The 25978-nt window shown below is 39.6% G+C and overlaps 1 protein-coding gene across 6 annotated transcripts in view; it reads left to right on the forward strand.

Annotated features, from left to right (window-relative positions):
• DST (dystonin) overlaps positions 1–25978 on the forward strand; it is a 289675-nt gene that overhangs the window by 35494 nt on the left and 228203 nt on the right. For 3 of the 6 annotated variants that reach the window (XM_066179754.1, XM_066179755.1, XM_066179756.1), the window contains exon 1: positions 753–889. The exons of the other annotated variants lie outside the window; for them this stretch is intronic. In XM_066179754.1, the coding sequence (XP_066035851.1) occupies positions 799–889 (91 nt within the window). In that variant the 5' untranslated portion in view covers positions 753–798. Of the gene's footprint in view, positions 1–752; positions 890–25978 lie in introns of those variants that run through there. 6 annotated transcript variants of the gene reach the window in all.

The following is a 25978-nucleotide window of genomic DNA, read 5'->3' on the forward strand; positions in this document are numbered from 1 at the left end:
GCGCCTCCGTGGGTTCCTCCTGGGACAACATTTCCCAGGGTAACCCAAGCCAGCGGCGCTATTAGCGGGGGCAGCGCTGCGGAGTCGGGCTCCCACCAGCCGCAGGATGCAGCCGCGAGTGGGGGGATTGCGGAGCCGGCCCAGCCGCCCGCGGATCTCGCTGCCGCCGCATCCCGCGGGCAGGGTGCGCAGGACGGGGACCGGCGGGCCGGGGGCAGGGCAGCAGGGACTGCTCCGGAGCGGGCCCGGCGGAGGGGTCAGAGCCGGGGGGCAGCGGGGGGACGCAGGCGCGGCGGTGACACCTGCGGCGGGGCCGCGCCCGTCCCGCCCCTCCGCCGGGACTGCGGGGGCTCCCGCCCCGCCCCGCCCGTTGCCGGCTTGGGGTCCCTCCCCGCTCGGTCCCTGCCCGTGAGGGCAGTGTCCCCACCGTCCCCGTCAGTGCTGCAGGCGTCGCGTCCCCGCCCCGTGGCGGTGGAAGGCGGGGGCGGGAGGCAGGCGGCGGCGGAGCTCGCCGGCCCCGCAGGCGGTGCCTTGGCCATGGGGCTGGAGCCGGGGTCTGCGGCGGGGAGGTGGCAGCGGCCGCCGCCGGGCTGGTGCCGCCCACTCCGCGTTCCGAGGGGCGGCTACCGAAACCCGAGCGGCCGCGGGGGCGTTTCCCCGGCCGGGCTGGCAGCGCCTCCCCCCGCCCGCCCCTCGCCGGCTGCTGCCGGGGCTTTTCTTGTGCCGCCCCCGAGGCTGCCGGCCGCCCGGAGCCGCACAGGCGGGCACGGCTGAGCTGGGCTGGGCTAGCTCCCGGCTATGGCTGGCTACCTCTCCCCCGGCGCGTATTTCTACGCCGAGGAGCAGGAGTACCTGCAAGCCTACGAAGATGTCCTAGAGAGATACAAAGGTAGGGCAGCGCTCCCTGTGCCGTGCCGCCGCACCCGCCCGGCCGCTCGCCCTGCCGGGTGTGGCGACTGCGGAGCCGGGAGGCGCTGGCGGCCAGGTGGGGAGGGTTGGTGGCCCCGTGTCCCTGCGTGGGTCGGTCTGTGGGGAACGGACGTGGGTGGGTTGTGCGATAGATATAAATACCGTGTCACCTCACCAGTGTGTGTCAGGCGCTCTCGTGTGTTTAAAAGTCGCTTTTTCGAGTGCAGTGCGGGCACAGGCATTTATGTCTCGATGTGAAATCGTGTTTAAACCTTCCATTTATTTTTACCTTTTTTTTTTTTTTTTTTTTTTTTTTTTTTTTTTTTTCCTGGTCCAGGGCAAAGAATTAGCTTATTTTGTGTAGCACCTGAGTTTTTTCATCGAATGCAGAAGAATAAGGAAAAAGGCATTTATCATGATGAAGATGCACGCAGCTAAATTAATCTCGCTAGAAATGTAAATTGCATTGATTTCTTAAGCACATCGGGGTGGAAGGGTTGGTTTGGATGATTCATTGCTGTTTTTCAGTACATTTGCTAGTACTAAATCTGAAGAAGCTTATCAAAAGTGTTACAGCTCTGATTTTAATCCAAGTGCGAAAGGGATGGAGTTAACTGTTCACAGTGAACCTTCATCCCTGAAATAGTTTTTACAGCATGTCAGCATATGCTGACATTTGCAGTGCTGAGTCCTTTTGTAATGTTTGGAAATAAGATATTAGATTTCATATCTGAAGTTTTTCAGCTGTATGTCTTCAATCAGTCCTGAATATTTTTGTTAAATGGTTTCCACGGATGGGAATGGGAGTGGCATAGTTTAAGCTTGATTTGAAGATACTGATAATTGATTTTATTCATTCTGTGTTGTTAGTAGCAGTATTTTGATAAATAAACCCTCAACAGATGGTTATTTTCCCTGTGAGAACTTGTTGGGTCTGAGTGTACTTTTTACTGGTGTCACTTGCAATTTCATGTGTCATTAGCAGTATTGACTAATGACTCCTTTGTGTCTGTTGCCCGTTGTGTCAATGCAGCAGAGGAGCATGTGCACCGTTCCTGTACTGAAACGCATTTGTGCATTTTAGTTGAGAAATAATTACCATTTGATGATCGCCATCATCTTCAAAAGCACATCTTCATTCCGTTCTTTCCTTTTTTTAAAGTCCTCAATTTATTTGCAAAATTTTGGAGCTAGTAGACTGTTTCCTTTGTAAATAAACACAGAGAAAACTTGTCTTTCTGCTTTGTATCACCTTTTATTTCCTGCTAGAATGAGGTTTAATAATGTTCCTTCTCATACCAATCACTTGCTTAAAAACCTAGGAAAGGGATTAGGCCCCATTTCCCCTATTTCAATGGGAGTTTTATCAGGAAAGGGACTGAAAGGTTTGGTTTTGGTATGTTGGGGGAGAATAGGATTTTAATTAAATAAACTCTGAAAACTAATTTACATCTCTGTAAGAAATAAAGCACTTTCTGAAAGTATTTGAGTATGTCTTATTGTGGGGGTAACACAAGAGTCTACTCATTTACTATTTTCAGTGACCCCCAAATCCTGAAATTATTTGGAAGGATCCAGTGTCTGTTGTCTTACTTTTTAGTGTCATATTTTGTATATCAAAATGCTGTGTTTTGCTGCTTTAAATAAAGCAGCAAATAAAGGTAGATTTCATTCAGCCATTTGGAGCAAAGGTAAAGGTTTGGACTTGTTTTAATTAAGTTATATTGGAAAGATGGAAAATACATTACTTTCTAAAATGTGTTTTCAAGCTAGTCATGATTTCCTATTCGAGTCCCGGTAGTATGACTTCACTACAGCGATTGTTGTTCTGATGACTTGCTATGGGAGCTGACCTAATCAGAAAAGAATTGCTACAATATAGGCTTTGAAGAGGGAGTGCCATTTCTCTGAATTTCTCAGTTTTGTAAACACCTCCTTTAATAAATTTCTTTATCAAATGTGAACTATGTTGGCTTTATAAGATGAGCTTCAATATATAATTTTAATGCTGATAGTTCCTTTTTTCTTTTTTCTTTTTACAGTCTGCAGAATGCTTCATATTCATCTAGGCCATTATCAGGGTGCCAAATTATCTATGTCCCAGCTGTTGAGTACTGTTACTAGCAGAGTCAGCTGTACAAAATTCATTGCCTGCCTTGGAAGGCTTGGGATCGTATGATACCGCATCATTAAGATGTCCAGGCAATTTGATTCAGGAAGATAAAAGCTGCCCCTTTTAAACATAGAAAAGTGAAATTTTAGTCTTCTTCTCTTTCTTTTGCCAAAGTAGGCTGTGGATCATGACGATCATGCACTACCAAGAACCTTGCTGTTTTACTAGTAGCAAGCGGGATATTTGTGTGTCTCCAAATTCTGTCTGCTGGTCATGTCTCTGGCTGTGACAGTAAATAATTAGGCAACTGTTTGCTAAATCTGACATACCACAGAAGTGCTGTTTGCTATGGGAGAAGAGAGTGTTGTTTTCTGATCCCTGGTCAGCTCGATTGCAGGCTGTCAATTTTTTTTCTTTTCTTGATTAGTAATTATTTGACAGTATTTCTAAAGCATTTTAATGGAGGAAAAAACCCCACATTATCTCACATGTTTTAGAAATCAGGTTGAATCCAGCTACTTATTCAGGGGTAAGAACTGCTTTTTTGTTGGTAACGCCTCTAAGAATTCAAAGGCAAACCCTTTATTATGATTTGTATGCATTTCACATCTTGCTTGTGTCCAAATAGTAATATGAGAAATCATACAAGTATTTATTACTATAGTATATTAATGTAGTTAATGTAACTATAGATTCAACTTTTTCTCGAAAACTGTATTTGAGTAATCTTGGAGGTTGTAAAGAACTTCAAAAAATTATTCTTGATGATCTGTAAGTTACTTCACAGTTGCCTGGGAACAAAATGTAATAAAATTGTTAGCTGTAGCCTTTTTGATAAATAAGAAAATGTCCAATAGTATTTCATATACTTTTCATTTTCAAAGCATTAAATGCCATCTCTGTCATGTGACATAGGGATGCATTGTTCCATGCCATTGTTATTTGAGCATTAAATATCTGAAGATTATGATTTTAAGCTGTAAATGCAGTACGTTCATTCGGTTTCCTCTGCTATAAATCTGAAATAATAAACTGAGAATCAAGTTTATCTATATAAATATATCATCCCTCTGAAATGGTCACTCTTTAATGTATGTATTTTTCAGTTCAGGTGATAAGCTTTTATTTTAACAACAGTTGCAACACCCCCTTTCTGAAAGACTTTGGACTATTATGTAACTATGTCCATTTTTACATAATTTTTGATATGGGTGCAACTGTTAATGACAATGTGATTGCAGTATCTGGAAAAGAGCTAATTCGTGGAGTGAAGTTTGGAATAAATCATAGTTATTCAACAGCATCTGGGCTGTGCAGAGCTTTTAATGCTGCAGATTTATGCATGTACATCTATGGGCAACAGATCTATTAGAAAATTCAGCTTGACATGACTGCCCATGAAAAATACAGTCAGGGACTTCACTAAATTGCTGCTAGTGCTAGGAAAGGTGTCACATGAATATTTTGTTTGGAATGGATGCCTGCTTAGTCCTTCCTTTGGGTACTGTGGGCTTGCTACATAGCCCTTGTGTCTGTAGGAAGGAGAGAAAAGTCGGGAACTGGGGACAGTAAAACTCAGATCAGGTTGTTAAACTTTAGTACATTCTGTTTCAGTGTTGGCACTGCTCTCTTGCTTTAAAAAGATCTGTAATACTACACATTCAGCTGAAGCACGGCAAACAGCTCTGGTTCTGTATTCTGAGAACAAAGGCACTGGAGATGGACGAGAGCTAGCAGGTCATCTGATGCATTTTGTTGCCTGTTTAGGGTTCAGAGACAATGTAATTTGTTCTAATGATTGATTGAGGGTAGTGTCAAGTAAAGCTGTTCTGACATTGGGTACAGGTTTTGAATTAAGATAGGGACAATAGATGCCAGTTGTCCAGTTCCTTTGAGCTGACTTCAAGAAGGGAGCATTTTCACAGAATGGTTTTTATACATCTGAAAATGAATTGCTGCTGCATTTTAGGAATTTGGAGGCCCCTAAATGTGTTAAGTATCAGATTTAGCCTGGGGATATTCTTCTTCAGAGGTGACTATATAGAGCAAAGACAGTAGGGGCCATGGTAGATGCTCCTGGCTCAGGAAGATGCGACTTTCTGAATTTCCTTATTTATGCTTTGAAGTCGGGGACCTGAATTTTCAGTCAGCAGAAAACTTGCTCTTCTGGGCTCTCAGCTGTGAACTAATTGGATCTTGTGCTTCAGGGTTCTGATTTTAAATGCAGAAGGAAATCCTGAAGCGAGTAATTGATTAGGTAGTTTCCACTATGGATGGTTTTCTTTGACCTCTTTTCAGGTGCTGGTAGTATCTAGCCTTGGGCTTGATCACCTTTTTTTTTTTTTCAAATGAGAAAGTTATTTTGGCTGATTAGTGGGCACATGTGGATTATCCAGCTGCGTGTCACCTAATCTTTGCTTTGCCACTGTGCCAATCTTCAGCAAGACAACCCTGTTGTTTCCCATGTTCGTAACACATTTCCTGGGAAGGAAGAGCTGTAGCCAACAGTAAATGTCTTAGATTAAGGATGGAAACATAATAGCTTTTGTGCTGTCTGAAGTTGGACAAAATAATGGCCAACTTGGGGCACCTAAAATGTTAAACCTGAAGTTTTCCTCTGTTTCAATATTCCTCCTTTTATTTAAAGCTGAAGTTGTGACTTTTAAAGAACTTGGAGATGGGGTATTTCCTTAAGTACATTCATCTTAAATATGAACCAGTTCTTGCTCATTTGACTTGTATGAGGTGTTCACTTGAGCTAAAGTGAAGAAGTCTTGGAGTAAAATAACAGGAACCTGAATGTTGGGCAATTCAGTGAGGTTTGTTTTGTTTAGTTTTTAAAGGCCTTGAGATTTGGGTAGAATTTTCTGAAGCTGAGTTTGATGGGATACATAAACTGTGGCTGCTTCTCCATGATTTTAATAGGTACCTGTTTGCTTGACTAAGGCAAACAGAATTTGGCCATTGGTTCAAATATCTTTGGTATGTGAATTGGAGCCGACATGAAAGGTCTGGTTCATTGCTTTGCTGCTGCTTCCCAATTCCCACTGAGTCAGCAACATCTTTTAAATAGAGCTCATAGGAATATTCCATAGTTTTTTGCGGTTTTTTTTAGTATGAAAACCAAGAGGTGGTGAAGTATGAGGGGAGGAAAAAAAGCAAATAAACTTCAGTCACTATTGAGTTAAAAGGTTTGTTTTATCTCAATCTATATTTTTGGTTGAGGTGCTAGTAATTGTTTTCTGTGATCAACCTGGCTAATTTCTATTGGTATTTTGCTTGAAAACCAGATCATGCTTTATTATTTTTCCTCTACGCCATTTAAAACATGCCTGATTTGGGGAATTTATTCCACCATTTCAACATGGACTTGGAATTAACTGCTTTGTAAAATAAAAATGGCCTTATTCACTTGCTTGAATTTAAGTGCAAGTATTTTATAAGTTCAGGCTTAAAATAATAACGTTTTGTAAATGTCAAATATGAATACAGCTTATTGCTGCATGCCTGAAATGCTTCCTGTAAAACATCATTAAAGCCATTTAATTTAACAAAGCCTTGTTTTTCTGTAGTGGGTGAAAATATTCATGTACTGAATGCTTCCAGTCAGCCCAGCTTTCAAACAGGTGAAACAATGCTTACAAAGACACTTCAGTCTGCTGGTCAAATCCTGAAGGGCACTTTAATAGCCAGATCTTACAAGTTGATCTGTGTAGGCAGACTTGGTGCTTTTGTGGGGAACGACTGGCTTTGGAAACCCACCCACACAAGACTCTTCCCAAGACTGGGGCCCAAGGAATAGTTGATCCTTTGATAAGGCTAATTTCTCCTAATATCAGGCTTCCTATAGGGTATTCAGATTTGCCTGTAGCTACATTAAAAGCAAGTCAGCGTGGCTCCGGATTTAATTTTATTTCATCTGGTGAGTACATAATTTTGCTGTGGAGTCTTAATCTATTAATTCCTTGGGTTTTGTACAAGATGACAATAGCTGCCAATAAATCTGTGAAAGAGTGAAGTTTCCAGGCAAATGTATTGAGGGTTAAATTCTGCACCTCGCAATCACACAATTAGTGTAACTATTTCTGTAAGACAAGGAGGATTAGGTCCCTGATGGGCTTTCCAGTGGCATAGGCCAAAATCTGCTCTTGATTATAGCCACATGGCCCTTTTGAACTTGGTTTGCTTTTAAACATATCTTCATTGTTCAGTTTCATAGTTATCATGTGAAATTACAGTATTTAATGACATGTTCTGCAATGCATATAAATACAGATCAGCAGTTAAGCGGGATTCATAACCTAATTGTGTTGGGAAGCTAAATTAATTTGGGCTGAGTTTCAGGTATCCAGCTATCTGACAGCTATGACACTTGGCACCACGTGGATCTAAAATTAGTAGAGCTCTTCTGTACTGGGATTAGAGGAATGTGTGTATGTTTTAGTTCACAAAATGGGTAAAAGTCTGACTCTGTATACTCTATAGAAGCTTTCAGAGGCATGTTTTGGGCATTTTGCAGATGAGACTATGGGTGAACAGAGAAGTTCCAGAAAGTCTCCTGCTGGGTACTGAAATTGATATCCTGTCAAAGTCTGCTCATGGACTTTGCTTCTGCCTGATCAGATTACCCTCTGTGTGCTCCTCATGTGACAAGTCTCCTAGGCACAGCAGAAGCAGCATTAGAAAATGAGTGTAATCTTTTGGACAGACATTTTGCAGTAATATTAATGATAAAGCATCCTGAACTGTTCAAGGAAAAGAGCTTTTTTGAAAGAGAAGTGGCACTTTCAGTGCTGTGGTTTTTATTCAGACAAAACTTCTGTTAATTTTGGGGGGAGTCAGGAACTTAGCTATTGATGTTTATAAATATTTCATGCTTAAAATTACTTCGCCTTTAGATAAATTTTTAATTTCGAGATAAAGGGTTTACATTACATCCTAGGAATTAGGAAATGACTAGAGCACTTGTCTGGAGAAGCCACTGCTGTGTAGTTGTATATAACTTCTGGGAATAAGGTATTATTGCTAAGGTAGTTAAGGTTTCAGAGTAGAATATTTTCAAAAGAACATATAGCAATGTGATTGCAAGCCCCAATGACCTTTAATGGCAATTAGGCTCTTCCCTGCTGTTTGTGTCTTGGAAGTTTTCCTCCAGTGACCATACGTTCATTATTGAGATCACAACCTGATGTTGGAATCCATTTCATAATACCATGCATTACAGATTAGTTCTGCATTTAAAATTCAGTTTTGTAAATGTTTTAAATATGAAATCTTCTCTGGAGAAAAATGAATCATAATTTTTAGAAAGAAAGTTGATTTCTGAGTTAAAAAGAACATGCATTTCAAACACACTGAATTTTTTTTGTCGAGGTGACTTGTTAGTCTTTACGCCTTCTACCCTCTTAATTTTTAACAAAGCAATCACTGTGTTACATTTGTTGTGGTTTTGGGTAAGTTTTCATTTTGGGTAAGTTTTCATTTTGCTTTGCTGGAAATTTTTGTCTACCTCCAGTTTACACTGAAGTTAAAGCAGCCTTTGGCTCAGTGTCTCTTTAAAGTAGAGAAGAACAGACACAGATGAGCCACAGGAAGAAAGCCAAAGTTGATTAGGTCCCTTGATGAAATTACCTTATAATTTTACCGTGCTCAACAGGATACTTATGCATTGTGTATTTGTTTCAATATTTTAAAATAGAGCCCTTGTTAACGAAGTCCATAAACGTCTTGTGAGGCCAGATCTATCCTACCTCTGAGAGTATCCACCCAAATTCTCATTTTCTGCTGTTGCAAATTGTATTAAATGAAATCACATTGGTTCTTGTAGACCTTGTATGTTTCTACTTAAGTTGTACAATTATTTTTGCTTTCTCATGGATATACATTTCCTTCAGATCTTGGATTACACTGAGTCCAGCCATCCAACATGCTGTTTAAAGTGAGCCAATGGCAGGACTGAGCAGCATCAAACAGTTATAATCTAATTTATAAGGATTATATTAGTGTCCTAGAAACAATACATGTGCCTTGATATTTTGACTGTCATACTGAAGCATTTCTTTGCTCTGGGAACCACATTATACTCAAGAAAATTTAAAGAGTTAAGTTTACACTTTGAGAGCTTGTGTGACTTTGCAATAATTTGCATTTTAATACCAAATATAAGGATTTGATTAAATAACAATAGAAAGTGAGTGATCGTCTTCATTCTAAGCTTGAAATGTATTTTGAATTTGGTGCCTAGATTTTTGTAGCCTTTTCAGTGGCAACATTGTGAATCCTCTGTTGGAGGCCTGGGTGTATGACTAAATTGTTGATGGATCTTTGCATAATTTGTGCTGGAGACTGTTCTTTTCTCTTTGCATTTCCTCATCTAATACACTTTGAGTCTACTCACTTCTGATCTTTGATCATTTGGCTTTGTTTTGGAAGTCCATCTTAATTGGAGGTTGGAGGAAGCTTTTGTTCTTTGTTGTTTTTTTTTTTTTTTTTATAAAGACTTTGTTCCTAGCATCTGGAAGACCCAGTGTGATTGTTACTCTACCCTTGGTTCCCTGTCCTTTCTTCATTACTTTTAAGTTAAATTTTAGCTATAGGTTGGATTCCTCATGGGCCTGCACCCACAAAGTGCAGGCAGAGGATTGGTGAGTTTCCTTTGAGGTGCTTCTGCTGGAGTTGAATTGTACTTCCTCATCACGCTGGTCCCTTCCCTCTCGTGGTGGAAAATGAGAAGTCCTCTATTCCATTCTCCTTCTGCTGCCACTGACACAGGGAGCGCTCTGGAGCACTGGCTCTTGTCCTAGGAAGCAGTGTGGGCATCACTCTCTGAACTGTAGTTGAAGCTGTAGAGAAATCTTTTCCTTATCATAATGCAATGTAAAAACTGTGTGTGCTGAATGAGATTTCTCAGGCTCTGTGGCCATGTGCTGGTTCCTGCTGTGAACTTGAGTTCCTAGAGTCAGGATCAAGCCTGACTGGAACTTGAGTATCAGGTCACGCACTGACGTGCTCATGTCCTACTGGGAGGGAAATTCAAGGCCAGTTTAATCCCTGTCAGGGAAAGTGCAGACGGGGGAACGACACCAAGGGGACAGACAATAGCATGATCACTTCTGAAATGACTCTCCCTTTTGCTCCTGGCTTTGGTACTCTGACTTGCACTTGGATATGTGAGCATTGCTGCTCAGGGTGAGAGAGTCAGTCTGGTTTTGCACTGCCAGTGGAAGCAAAAGCTCCCACCCTGCTTTGTGCAACCAAGTTAATTATGAAATACACCAAGATGTTTTCTGTGTCTTCACTGCATTTGAAATGCCAAAGATTCATTTTCCATGTGTTGGCTTAATGACTTGGGTGATAAATAATTTTAAGTTGATTTATTTGCTTTTTTTCTTCTGAATAAATAAACAGATTATCACAGTGTTTGTCTCAATGACTAGCAGTTAATGTTGACCAATGGCTAAGATGCAATATGAAATAATGGAGTCTGCTTGGAATTTGATTTTGTCAGTTTAGCAATAAGCAAAATGGAGTCCAATTAACATTTTTGTATTTTCATAAATTCTTTTTCAGTTAAAATGTTTTTAGTTCTATATTTCAAGATTAAAAATCTCAGCTTTTACAAGTATTTTCCATGCCATGGTACTAAAGCATTTAATGGCTGTACATATTCTTTGGTGCTCCTTCTATTGATGTACTTTGTGATATGAGTGTGTTTGAATGTAGTACTTTTGTTGCACTACTGTTTTATGTAGTATGTCTTTGTTAAGAATTTAAGAATTTCTTTCGATTTTTTTTTTTAGGCAGTTCTTGAATACCTAGCATAAGATTTATTGATCTGTAGGCAGTTAACAGACAGTTTTCCACTGATGATTTTGGTAGTTCAGAAATGCTTATCTTCTGTTTTTAATTTCCTTTTTTTAATTCTTTTTGTTTAAAGCATATTTCCTATCTTGCCTCCTAGTTTCAGTAAGTGAGTGTGAGTCTTAACATTTTGGAGTTCTCCCAATCTGAACACATTGGTATCATCAGGCAAGACTGAATGTTTGTTTGCTGCTTTCTCCAGCTCTTCAGTAAATGTCAAATGCATTGTTGACTTCTGAAAAGCCACACTATTTTCTCATGTTGGAATACAGCCAAAATTCAATACTTTATTATTCTGTAAGTAATTTTTCAGGTTACAAAAGGATTGTCCCCTATATCATTGTTGTTTTTAGTTAGTTTATGTAAATATGAGTTAAATTTCCTTGTATTTACGTGTACACACACACACACACACACACATATATATATACACAGCCATACACATAGCTGGTTTTGTTCTTAACTCAGAGGAAATCAAACAATTATGGAGGAATTTGGTTTAGCATGACAGAAATTATAGGAACTGGCTGCCCAGGGAAGTGGTAGAGTCACCATCCCTCAAGAAATTCAAAAGATGTGTAGATGTGGCACTTGGGGACATGGCTTAGTGGTGGATCTGACAGTGTTAGTTTTAAGTTTGATCTCAGGGATTATGGAGCTCTTTTCCATTCCATTATGGAACATTACATTATATTACATTGCATCACAATTTTCCATTACAAGTTCCCAGTATTTTAGGTTTGGTTTAGTTTGTTTCAATTTGTGCTTTCCAGTTACTCCTGGTGGAACTGATCAGAGCTCTACAGTAATCTCTCGAGCTTTTTCATTTATTTCTTACATATTGTCTGGATAACAGTGATCTATTTTAGTGTAGGTTTTGGTAAACAGGTTTTTTTTTTCTCTGATACCTTAAGTCTATTCTGAATTTGTAGTTAGTTGGTAGTAGATGGCTATGTATGCTGCTTGTAAGTGGGTGTGTTTAGGTCTCCTGTTCAAATAATCTATTCTTTGAGACTTCTTCCTTTGATGTAACTTGGTAATTTTTTCTGTAAAGGAAGTTGTGGGGAAAGGAAAAACAAATTATTGTCTTAAAGCCTAGGTCCTTTCTCAGTAAAGAATTCATTCAGATATTTTGCCTTTGCAGTAGCTATTCTCACTGATCAGAATCTCCCTGATTCTGGTCATCCATGAACATGTGTGTTATTGTCTGATTTTGTATCATGATTCTTCCTTACTTTTGATAGTTACTAAGTATCCTGCTTCTTTTTTTTATTCTGATTTTTCCCACCATTGTTTGGTTAGGCTTCTATCTGACTAAGAATTTTGCTATGCCAGAACATTTTCCTGCAGCATGTGCCTGTGTACTTGATAGCACTGTAGAATTAGTCTACTCGCCTTCTGGTACTGGAGTAAATTGTACTCTCTAACATTCATGTGGAAAGGGATCGACATTGCAATCTCTTTCCTTTTTTTAAAATTACTTTATAACTTCCCTCCATCATCTAACAATATTGCAATTCTAAAATTTTAGAAAATAGGGGTGTTGGGGGTTGGGTTTGTTCCTTCTTTCTCTGGGGAATTTTTTCCCCACGGGTTGCCAAGGGGACCCGGGTGTTGGATACTTGAGAGTGCTTGGCTGAAACAAAGAGATGGACAAAAGGTGGAAGGGGGAGATAACGCAGGTAAAAGACACAGCTTGAGGCAGCTGCGTGCTTTTCTGCTTCCGGCGTTCGGGAAACGCGTGTCGGCCGCTCCTCGAGGATCTCAGCCGCCGCTTTTCTGCCTCGCCTTCGAGCTGCTTCGGCGCTGCTCCTCTTGCTGCAGCGTGACCCTGCACTCCCTGCGCTGCCGGGACATCCTGCCCCTGCCTGCCGGGACACCCTGCCATCCCAGCTACCAGCCCGGGACTTTTCCACTGTTCCAGCTTGGTGCTCTGAGGATCCTGCAGGGACACCGAAACCAAACTGCTCTGGGTTTTGTGAAACAAAGCCCTCAAGGTTCTTGGTACTGTTGTCGTTTGTCATTAATGCTGTAGTTGTTTGGTGGGGGGGGGAGTTTTTTTTGTGTTTGTTTGCTTTGTATTACATACTAGTAAAGAACTGCTATTCCTATTTCCCAAATCTTTGCCAAAGAGCCTCTGATTGTAATTTTACCTAGCAGATACCTGTCTTCCTAAACCAAGACAAGGGGCAAGTGTGTATTGTAAAGCAAAAATTTCCCTTAGTGTACCTAATGTTTTCTCATTTTGTCCTGTTAAGATATGTACTTATTCAAGGTAGCTTTGATTTCAGTTTCGCCTGTTTCTGTGTGTCTTACCTGTTATGCTTTACTCTGATTTATAAACATAAATCTAGGTTATTTTTGATATAAGTAATTTAAAGATGCTATTACTGGCCATTTTAAAATCTGACTTAATTTTTGACATTTGAAATCTTAACTGCATTAAAATTTTTCCCTCTTTGGTAGCTACATATTGATCTTCTAAAATATCTCTAAAACTTGAACAAGATGACATAAGGAGTGAAATCCTCACTGTTAAATGCTAGTCATCCCCAGTCTTGTCCAAAATACTGACAGTACCTTCTGTAATCATGCAGATAAGTGTCTCATTAAATTATGTCTTGAGACAACTGTTCAAAACAAGGAATGACTCATGATTTCAAGATTTCACCTTTTAAAATTAGCAGTATTTTTTTTTTTTCTGAATTGGAAGGCACAAAGGGCATTTTCATTAACTTCAGTAACTACATATTTATATCTGCCTCTTCTGCCAATTGTCTTGCCTATGCTGAAGATTTCCTGATGGACACTGTAGGCTGTTTTGTGAAGGGTGGGATCTTTCAAGATCTGGTTCTTCCTGTGAGTTTCTAAACAGGAATTTTCATGTGTCAGTTGCTGCTGATATTTTTAGTATGACAACAGTTTTGTCTGCGAGTGGAGCGTTTTATCTCACACGCTGGGCTTCTGACATCAGGGTAAAGCTATTTTTATGTTTAAATTGGTATCACAGTTGCTAGTTGGTTTTGGTAATGGGCTTGAATGTCCCAGCCCGCCCTGCTGGCCTCTACACCAGTATCCCACAGTCTGGGACCCCATGTCAGCTCCCTGGGAATGACCCTCCAGTGATTCCACAGCAGGGCGGGTCTCCAGGTCCCCACAGCCTGGCACTGCTGGGTTCCACCTGTGGGCCCATGGCCTGGCTCAGCCTCAGCCCATGCCCAGGGTGGCTCCCAGTGCCTGGACCCGCCCTGGTGTCCCTGGCTGGGGTGGTGGGGTGGGCCCTGACTGCCAGACCTTGCTTTGCTGCCCCTCCATGGGAAGCACCCACCACCCCCTGCACCATGACAGCTCTGCAGACTCATCTTTTGCTTCACCTATTTGTTTGTCAATGCTGAATAATTTCTTAGTTTTTAATTTTGTCCTCTTTCTTGGCCTCATGGTATGTGCATAGCAACTTTTCCTATTAGAGTGTGGTTTACACCTGCCTGGCTTTCTGTACCTCCCTGGCAGGCTGTGTTATATCCCATCCTTTTTAATGTGCTGCCATTGTGTGATGTCTTGACAGAAAGATCAAATGTGTGTTTGAACATAATGGCTTTTATTATTATCATTAGCAGTGCTTAATTACTTTAACCAAACAACCCAGTGATGGAGAAGGACTAGCCATAGAACAAGTTCACTGCACAACTTAAAAGGTTCTAAAGAGTGACTTTACTGAGACACTAAGGAGGTGGGATGACCTCCCTTAGGAGCTAGGAGAGGTTCACGCTTTATGCGTAAGTATTGCTAGTTGGAAACATAGTAATGTTTGGAAAATACTATGATTCTTGTAAGAAATACTCTGGAGTGTGTTGTTATGCTGATTCAATGCCCACCCCCCAGGCCACCCAGTGTACAGAAAGCTCCTTTGTCTGGTGCAGCCACGAAATGAAGTCTGAGAGGTGCTAAAGCCTTAAGGCAAACTCAGTGATATCTAGCAGTACAGCCATGTGTAACAAAATTATATAGAAGACAAAGGACAAAATCCAGTCCTAAATCCTGCCTAAGTCAGGATGTTTTGTGCAGTGGTCCAGGTTAGCTGCTTTCCACGACTGCCATCTTCTTTAAGTACCTGAATTTATGAGGCATATTGGTGTATCTGTGTCTTCTCAGAAATACTGCATTCCCAGAGGTGATGCTCTTGTCCTCTGCCTAGAGTTCACCAAATGCCAAAGGTCAGATAGCAAACTGCCTGAATGTTTTCAGTGGTTTATTAACCAGGGAAACCTAATCCAAAACTGAATGCTGCTTCTGTGTGAATTTGCATAAGAAAAACAGTGATTTGAGTGTTTGAGAGTTAGGTGTAAGTTTAGGCCTCTCTGAGCAGGAAGAGTTTTGATTATCTGCAACCAGAATGACAAGAGTATTTTTGCTTTTTGGGTAGGAATATGATGTTTTTCTTTTAAAACTGAATTACTGGGTGAACATGTAGGAATAAAAAGGCTGAAAGGAAAGCAAGTTATAGATTGGCATGCAGGAGAAAAAAGTGTCGGTTCTGGTCTTTGCCTTTAAGGTTGCTTTTAGTTTTTTGTTGTTTATATCCATAAAAATTAAAAGGATAAAATGAACCACTGAGCTGTGCTCTACAGCATGGTAACACTTTGACAAAGAACCAGAGCCAAAGAAATTCCACTAATTTATTCCACTAATTTTTTCCACAGTGACAACTCATATAAAATGTAGAGCTGTCAACAAGAAGAATATCAGGAGAGGTTATGATACAGCATTTTGAGGATGTAACTGTCTTCATTGAAAGCACTGATCATGTTCTCCACTCTGTTAAGAAGAGAGGATCCACACAGTGATCCGTGATAGGAAACGCTATAAAAATTCCATGAGAATCAGACTGTTGCAGGCAGCCTAAGCAGTATTTATGAAAACAGTGGTGAAGATTTGGATGATAACCAAGATTTCTCTTCTCCCTAGCACCTTCTATACTATCATCTGAAAAAGTGGAATGCTTCTGTGCTGTCGTCTGGCTAAGAAAATGGAAACTGAGGAACTTGGGGAGCAGTGAACATGGGTGCTCTCTGAGGGCCAGGGTGCCCAGTGTGATAACAAGGCTGGTGGACACGCTGCCCCCAGGGCACAGACCCATGATCTCTGAGCTGGCCAGCTTTGGGGCAGGAGCTGATTTGGATCCCCCAGGCGTTTTGAGATGTGCCCAGGAGCTTTAAGACAGCTCTAAGGGCTGATCACTCTGCAGCAGTGGCTGTCACTTCAGCAGTGTCTTTCCTTCAGCAGGGCCAATAAACACCTTGCTGCTGAATCTATTTGCACATGCTCCATCACTCCTTCCCTCCCTGCCCAATACAAGGTTTTATTTCTCTCACTGTAGAGTGGTTATTTCTAATATGGTTACATATTCCTTAAATGAGGTATCTTTGCAGAGGTTTCTTTGCAGTGCCATGTTGGTCAGGAAGGAAAGTTTGAGTTGTTTAAGTGGACAAGAGATGTGTTTATTCTGTCTCTGTGGTTGCCAATATACTTCCTTGGCATGGTCCAGATAGGAACTGCTGTGTATAGCCCAGGATGTTTTAGTTTAGAGGAGGGGATCATCTGATAGATGACCTTGAAGTATGTGTTGAAGTATGGAAGAAATTCTTGCACTGTCTTGTACAGTCTTATGTAGACTTCATTACTGACAGTCTTTGACTATTTGTTTCATTACAAGCAACTTTTTTTTTAAATTACACTTCAGCTTGCCACTGATAGTTTTTCTGCATCTTGTTGTTATGTCATGATACTAAAGCTTCTCCTAGCTGTAAAAAAGCCCATGGCTGCAAGGTCAGCCTGGGATCCTGAGATTTTGAAATTTATCAATTTCCCCTCGCATGAATGTTGCCCTCATGACCTCATGCCAAGTGAAATATCTCTTGAGCTATTTTTGGTAGTTCTTCAGTGACTAATTTCTACCTGAGTCTCCAAGCAACAGCATTTTACCAGGACCATGGGATTCCTGTGCTTCATTTCTGAATGATGAATTTTCATCTAAAACCTCCCTTTCCAGAACCACATTTAGTACAGAAGAAATAAATACACGTCTAATGGTCACAAGATTCTGATTTCTTTTACTGACTATTGCCCCTTCAGTTTGTTTTGGTTTGTGGAAGCTAAGAAGGCACAGCTGTGTCTTCACAGATAATCTTAAAGTGCATAACCTAGTTAATCTTGCCAAGATGCCAGCTGTCTGGTAACCTTTTCCTGCAGCTGAACATCAGGGCTCACTCCAGGAGACCAGCTGCTGCATCTTCCATCCACGTCCAGGATAGATGTGAAGGGGAGTAAGTGCAGCAGCAAGGTAGTATAAACTCTGAATAGCCAAGCATTCAATAGAAGCGGTACACTTTGGGCTGAACTGCTGTATCAGATATTCAGTTCAGGAGAACAACTTGTCCAAGGCAGCTGAAATGGTTCTTCCATGTCTGTTGTGGAGAGGATGGTGTTGGCCACTCATGTGTAGAGGGAGTTACGCTGACTCACTTGCAATAGGGTATGAGAGTTTTGTACATTGTAATCCAGTAAGACACATGATCACTTCTGCCATTCAGAAATGCCCAGCCTCACAAGCATCACGGGTTTAGTACTGCCTGTCTGCATCTGAAAGGATTGTAATTGCTGTATGGTGTTGCAAAAGGACAAGTTTCTCTAGACCAAGATAAAACAAGAGATTACAGTGCATGAGCCAATCTGTATTAGCTGCCTCATGTGCCTGCTCATGCTCAGTGGTGAAATGGGATGTAACTAACTCTTCTTTCAGCAAGCACTATGCTTCTAGGCACATCTGACATTTGCCTCAGAGTAACTGTGATATATCTGATATGCTCTGTGTGCCTTTGTTGCTTGGCCTCACAGTACCCTACTTGTCTTGGGAAGGCATTTCCTTTTCCAGAATGCAGCAGTCAGCATGACTGATGCTTGCAAGGATTAAAGGTAAGGAGTTCAGGACAGTCACTGCAATACTTTGAAACCTGGATTAAAAAGTTGAGGCAAAACTTGTATTAGGGTTACATCAGTGCCAGTAAATTAGCATGATTTACCCTTCTGTGACTTTGATGCCCACTGCCATAGAGGAGCCTTCATTCATACTCTGAAATTTTTTACTCCTTATTGGGCTAGAGCCAAGCTCTGTTGGGAATGGTGGATGACCCATGCTCACCCTGAGCTGTGCCTGAGAATTGTCTGGGAAGTGGGCAGCTGGCATGGGCTGAAAGCAAACTAGAGATATCTCCATCAAAAACTTATTAGAATGGAGGGATTTACCTCTGCTCCCATGAACACCTGGCTGGTGTTTAATTTGCTAGTATGGATCTAGTCTGAAAAGTGTCCTAAAAAATTTTACAACTTTAGTTTTTTTTATAATTACTAGGCTATAATAGGTGTCATAGTTGCCTTCTAGTCACATTAATTAAGCAATCTAAATTCTGATGTCCTATTTTAAGGAGTATTCATGCTGGTAAGATTGGAAAAATTGTATGTGCAGACTTAGAGCAAAGACTTTTTATTCTGGATATCAAGCTATGAGGAAAATTTCCAAGTTAATAAGTGTTATTTAATTTGTTATGATTATTTGTTTGAGAAAGTATGCCATCTGCTTGAATAAGAGACTTCAATGCTTTTCCTGACCTCTTTATTAGTCATTGCTTTGCAATTATGAATAATTTGTGTTTAAAATGGGTATTTTACAAGGGAGTATTTCAGTGCATATGATAAACAAACTTATACCAAAGACACTTCAGGAAGGATTGAAACAAAAAAAAAGATGTGAATTTAAGGTTTTGTAGTATCACTGCATGTTCCAAGAAATGCTTAAGTGGTCAAGAAAGTTGTATTTGGGCATTGAGAAGTTAGGTACTTTCCTGAGAAAGTAGCAAAGCTTATGAAGTGTAGGTTAACCTGAGATGCTTGCTTTCTTCTTAGGCCCAATGGGCAAGGAGTATGCACTAAGACTTGTATATATTTTTAATAAGATTTTCGTATTGTTGGTAATAGAAATGTTACTTGAACATGGAAATATGTCAAATCCATGCTGGAGTTAGCTTCAGTGCAGTGGAAATGTGGCTACTGGTTTAGAGGCAAAAAGGGAATAATGAACAATCTACAACAGAGTTAAAGGCTGAAGCCTTATATATGATCAGACTTGTGTTGTAGTAAAAATTTTAGAGATTGTGAAATTGTTATGAATTGTATGCTGCTATGTTCTATCCTGTAGCCTTTGGCAGAATTGACTATGAAAAATGGAAAAGTAATTTTCTTGGTTACGTTGATGGAGTGGGTTATTTCTCGTGTTTGTTCCAAATAAAAGTTCATGTAATGTGAAAGATTTCTAAAAATATAGTCAATTTGTATGGAAGATGATTTTTTAATCCTTTTTTCATATTGAAGACATTAATTTTGTTTTCTCAAAGTTGAGAATAATAGACTTTTTTTTTCTCAAGATAGCTTTCCTCCTTAAAGCAGAATAACTGATTTAAGTCTTCTTCAGAAGTCCTTCAGAGAGCACTTAATTGTCATTGTGCATACACAAACCTGTGTTGTGGCAGTGCAGCAATAAATTGTAATTTTAAAAAATGTAGTGGCCATATAAAGTACAAATATTCAATTGATGAGTTTATAAAAAAGGGATTTTTCTTTTGCTTCATAGCAAAAAAATAAAAAATTAAAATATGAAAATGGCATTTATAGTTGGACACCCCCCCCCCCAATAATATTTGGCAACTGAAAAAAAACAAAACCAGGTGATAAGGTAATAAATCTCCTAGCTTGTCACTGGTCCTCAGGACTCAGGAGCTGCCAGTTGCTCTCTGCTGTGCAGAGAAATGGGATGTGACATGCAGATGACGGCCCATCATCAACAAAATTCTGACAGGCTGTTGGAAAGCCATGGTAGCCCATAAATGTTTTCAGCCACCAAGTGTGAGGGATTGTGACCTTTCCAAAATGACAAGGCAATGTGCCTTGGATTCCAATGAACACTAGGAAGCACGGGTACCCCTGAGGTGCAGGTCTCACTCTGCACAGGGCCACCCATGGTCGCCACTTTCCTGGTGAGATGCTCCAGCTTTTGATGCGGTTTTATGATGTGGCCGAGTGCCACATAAATAGTTTGGAACTGCGTGGAGAGGAGTATGTGTTGTCACTAGGGATAGCTGGGAAAAAAAAAAAAAAAAAATATATATATATATATAAGGGATCTTCTCATGATTGGATTTGTTTGTTTATTTATTTACCTACAGCTTACATGTTGGTACAAGCATTTTCTCCCTATACCATGGTGGTTGGTTTTGTGTGTGTTTAGTGTAGGTTGAACTGTGAGGTGTATACCTTTGGCTTGGTTGCTGACATTTTTTTTATTTTAGATGTACATAATAGCATTCTATGTATGTTTCCCTTGTTTCCCTTCTGAAACAATTTTACTTTTGTTTGGTGCCATTGCTTTGCAACAGGCATATGGTTTAGTACTTTGTAACATATGTTTCTAGTTAAGCTGCAGGATACACTGATTCTCTTTACATTGACTTTGCCCTGGACACCTAACTTTATGTTCAGACTCACTCCTTTGGTCACATTTCATTTGTCTTATCTTGGGCTACATTGTTCCCCAGTTTTATCTTTCCTGAAAACTTAAATTGCTTTCATTACCTTTTGGCAAGTTAGCCTAGCTCAGGGAGAACAGCCACTGAATACAGGAGATGCAGAGTGAAATTGGATTACTTCCCAGTCATTGTTTTCGCTGTGATATGAAGATGATGGGTTAGCAGCTAATGAGTTGCACTCATCTGCATTGTACCCTCTGACAGATTAGACAAGCTGAATAGTAAGCATCAGCCTCCTAGAAGAAAAGATTTTAATACATAGGCTGATAATTAGGGTTCAAACTAATTTCAGCTTCAGATGACCCTGTTGGTAGAGGAAAGGGAAAAAGGAAGATGACCAAAGAGCATATTCTGTATCAGTACATCAAAAAATGTATACTATGATAGCACCCTGGTTTGGGGCCAAAGCATTTGAATTCAGAACAGTTCCAGAAACTTCTGATTCTCCAACTTGGGATGCTCCTGGCTGATATACTGACTTTGGGAAAAATTTTATACTCCTTCTCTTCAAGGCACTGGCCACATAATTAGATGGAATTGTCAGCACTGTTTGAGTAAAGATGTAACAAAATGAACAGAAAATGCAAATAGTAGATAAAAAGTATTGCTTTTCCGGCAAATGCTTTTAAAAGACTAAAAGAGCAGAAAAATATCTAAAAACTGTGGTGAATACATAAATCTGAGCTCAGAATATCATGCTGTGCTGCAAAGCTTTATTTTTACTGTGGTGTATTCATTATGCTTGTGGAGGTGTATGTAGCAGGAACAGTAAAATCATGGAAGTACTTAACTGTACTGGGAACATGGCTAGGAAATCAGAAATTAGACTAGAAAGAGCTAATCTTAAGAAATATATATTAGGCTTCTACTTTTTTTTTTTTTAATCAGCATTTACTTTTTTTCCCCCTTAATACTTTTCTGTAATCTGAAATTGCATCAAATGCTTGTGAGAGCCAAATGCAGAGATCATCTCCTATATGAAACGCTGACATAGCTACTATGCTCCTGTTTCCAGCAACACAAAACAGGCTCTCCAGGAGCGATGTGAAGCAACTGAATTTGTAGCAGATAAGATCAAAGGCAATGCTTACTTTGCAAAAGTCAGTCATTTCTTTTATACTGCCACTGCCTTTTGTGACTGAGGCGAACTGTCTGAAGTATGAGGAAGTTGGTCATTGATCCATTAAATATCTTTCGAAAGCAAAATACTCTGAAAGCATGTGAGTCTGTGTGACCACCCAGCCCCAGAAGACAAGACCTCATTCAACCCAGTGTTGATTCTTGATATGAAACTCATGATAAAGTGATTTACAGACACTTCTAGAAGAACTGATGTCTTTCGTGGGAAGGAGACAATTCCTAAAATAATGTTCTTGTCTTTGTCACTTTCCTCCCATGCTGAAGTTACAATTACATTGCTTAACTGAAATGATCCCTGCATAGGGTTAATAGAAGTTTGTAGGAAAAATTAGTTTACCATAATTCTTTATTTATCTAGATTTTTTTAAGAGAAAGTAAATAATCATGCAATATGGGACTCTTTTCATGTGAGAAATAAAACTGTGAAAAGGAATGCAGAAATTCCTCAAATAAAAAGGCACCCTCCCACACTGTGGGCTGAATAGATCACTGCTGTAATAAAGTATCTAAATTCAGTCATCACTTGAAGATCTTAATAAATGCCATAGTACTGTTACTGTAAGTCTTGTAAGGATAAAAAAGGTAACCGACTGTTGTTACAGAAAGGAAGGAGAATAGTAGTTGCTCTCCTTCCCTGTGTGGACTGTGATAATAAATATTTATACTTCTAAAAGTTGATATATTTTTACAAGATGTTTAAAGGACGTTATGATTATATAATGGATGAGGAAATTTCAGGAGCGTTTCACGACTTTAAATAACACAGCTTCACTCCCCTTGCCTAGTCCCTGAATGATGGTTGATTTCCTGTGTATAGAATTTGTTCTGGAGAAGTATTTTGAAGTTAGGGTGCACAAGATGGTATTTGAGCCTCAGTTTAAACTAATTTTTGACTTTAAATTTCTTTGATGATGAATTACTATGATGCATATCTGAAGACTGAGGTACCCAAAACTGGTCATGCTCTATCAAATAGCGAATGATTTTCGTTTGTTCATATCTGTTAGTGGCGAGAGTGGTCCACAATATGCAGGGTTTTTTTGGTAAAAAAGTGTAACTAGCCTGGTTGCATGAATCATTTTCAGAGGAAGGTATGTTAAGTAGTGCTGCTGAGAGGCATTTTTAAAGGCCCTTACTCTTTAAAAAATAATAATAAATTACATAAGCATTATTTCAGACATGAGCTTTTAAAAAGACTGCATGATACTTGTTATAGAAGATTAAATACTGTTCCATTTCAGTTTTGTTTTTCCTTATTGCAGTTAATATTTCAATGTATTTCAGTCACTTATATATTTAGAGTTGCACTACTACTTCTACATGGTGTTGGCAGAATGCTAGGGAGTATCACTCTAAACAGTGAGACTAGCTGTAATAAAAGACCCTGCTATGTGTGTTATCATTTTTGTGACCAAGGCTGTGACTTTTGTAACATTTTGTTGAAAAAAAATCCACTGAGTTCATAGCTTTGTCTTTTACTTGTGTAGATGGTTGATGTGTTTGAACTTCATCTTGTACTCACTGTTGTATTAAAAAAAAACCCCAAACCCACTGTTCACAAACCCCCCCCCCCCGACAAAAGAGCTATACAATTTACCCTCCTTGCCAGCCATGACAGAATTGAGGGGTGTGCAGAGGGCCATGGCAGAAATGTGAAGGTCAATTCACTCACTGAATTGTCAAAATTAGGAGTGTGGGACCTAAACTTAGAACCACATTTTTTGGACATACCTTTTTCTGTTAACTGCAGAGTGCTTTCCATGTCCTACCTCACAGCCTGTCCATGTCCGATTTAATATTGGGATGAGCCCCAAGCACATACTACTAATTTTTTCTTTTCATTTGCTTCTTCATTCAATCTGAATCCTGGTTTCCAAGGATTCTATTTTAACAGAATTTTCAGCATTGGCAGTCAAATGATTACCATATTATTTCTTAAACCCACTTTCAAGGTATGGGTTGTTTCTGTTTACACTTACCTGAGATGTAAAATCAATTCAGAAAAATCTAATAGTCACAAATAAAATGTGAGGAGTTGTTTGGGTAATGTTGCAGATTAGTTTCATGAAGGATCAGGAATTTGAAGACTTGGTTGGATATTGATGGGACCAGGAATGAGACTTGACCTTCCATAAATGCATGATTCAGCAGGTTAAGAGGCTTGCTAAATTCAGTACTTATAATAAACATCCATTAGCTGTCAGAACAAAAAATTGCCGGGACATTTAATGTCCTTTGCTAAGAGAATTTTGTTAGATAGGGTCCCATGGCAAGGTGCATAAATTAGTGTCTAAAATCCTCTTCCATCTATAACATAAGACTCTGAACAATGTGTGCTCATTATCATTTACTTAAATATTTTCACTTTTGTTTCATGGGTGACCAGTAGCTTAGTCATATCACTCTGAAGTTGTATATGACTTTCTTAAAATTATCTTAAAAAAAAAATCTTCAAATGCCATAAGCTGAGAAGAAAGCAGGTATAAATAATAAGAGGTGAGGAACCTTAGTGAAAAAAAAATGTGTATAATTTCAAGAACAAGCTATAGAGTGTCATTTTCTAGTAGTGAGCTCTCTGAGGCTGCTAGGTCATGCACATATTTTTGTAGTAATAGTGTTACCATGCAATTGATTTATACTAGGGGAAAAAAGGAATTACTGGACCAAAATCTCTGCTATAAAGATCTATTATGATTTCCTTATTTGAAGTTGAAACCTGACCTTGTAAATACCTGGGTTTTATTACAAAGGGAGAATTGTTCAACACCTTTTTGGTTGTGGGTTTTTTTCCCTAGTTGTTTGCCATATACCTGGCACCAAGGGGTAAAATATGATTTTATCATTTTCTCATAAAAAAGAAATGGGAAAACTGTTGGCTGTTTTTTGAAAGATAGAGAATATGGTAGAAAACAGTAAAAAATAAAGAATATGATGAAGTGTACTATGCTGACCTATTTAGTCTATTTCATCTCACTGTGATAATCCTGGATTATGCTCAGTAATTCTGCTAACACTATTTACAAGAAACTGTGGCCTTTTTTTCACTTTCCTAAAATGGTTTGGAAGTAACAAAAATATTTTAATAGTGATGAATAGTGTGGAGTTTGAGAAGTACTCATGCTTGGGGAGTAATAATTGACAAAAGAATTGGCTTTTCAAAATTGGGGAAAAAAATGAGATGTTTTTAAGGTGAAATAGTCCAGGGAATGGAAAATACTGTGAAATTTTTTCAGATGAAGGCAGCAGGGCTTGCAGTCCTCCCCTAGTGCTTTGTTTTTGTCCTGGAATAAGCACCTTTACCTCTTGTAACCATGGTAGCCCTCTTGCCTGGTTTGAGTGATTAAAGTGATTGCACCAGATTTGAGGGAGAGATCAGTTCTCCCCTCCTTGTAGCTGCTTTGACAACCCTGGAATAAAATAACTTTTGCTGTGTGAGATGTTTGTTTCCTATCTATGACTGTTTCCACTTTTGTCCTCAGTGAGGAAAAGGCTTGTGATTTTGTTCACAGAAACATGCTTTAATATTTAATTAGTATTGAATTAAGTTTTCATCCATGTCCATGACAGAAATTTTTTTAGGGTTCTCTTAACAGTTCCCCATGCTTCCCAAGATGTGCTTGAGGGGGGGGAAAAAAAAAAAGTATGGATATATACTTACATTTTCTATAACTGAGTCAAGGTAGTAACTTTTGAAGTTGACCAGTTAAATATTAGATACCATGCTATTGTGCCAATGCACAGTGGCACTACAGCTGCACACTGAGACTATGCATTTTTGGGTAAAGAGGACACTGTCGTTCTGATTTCCAATTTTGCTGTCAGTAGTAATGAATTTTCAATGTGTTACTGAAAGGTCTAGGAAAATTGGAAGGCAGAAACTGGCAGGTAAATGTGATGAATTTATTTTGGCCTTACTGTTGGATAAAAGAGAACTGGAAAAGTCAGAGCCTGCCAAACAGAGCTTCCTGGCAAGAAAAACTTCCATACCTCAGATCTTTGGAAAAAACACTCAGTATGACTAGATGTGATACAAAAATCTCTCTCATTGCATCTGGGAAATCGTTTGCAGCCCGTTGCCATCAGTCCAGAGACTGGAATGTTTGTGTCTCTGCAACTGATTTGCATCCTGAGCCAAGGCACAATAACTAAGATTGACTATCACTGATGGATCTCTGTGTCATCCTTTTTTGTTCCAAGTCTGGTGATTACATAGAATTACAGTGGATTTTGTCTTTTTATAGTTCAATTTTTTTAAAAAATTACTGTTCTCCATTTCTGTTGTACCTGTGTGTCCCAGATGAACCTTGGCTTCCCACATTCT

Source organism: Chamaea fasciata, unplaced genomic scaffold, assembly GCF_029207755.1.
Source record: "Chamaea fasciata isolate MVZ Bird 193981 ecotype frontalis unplaced genomic scaffold, bChaFas1.0.hap1 SCAF_3, whole genome shotgun sequence".
Taxonomy (NCBI): Eukaryota; Metazoa; Chordata; class Aves; order Passeriformes; family Sylviidae; genus Chamaea; species Chamaea fasciata.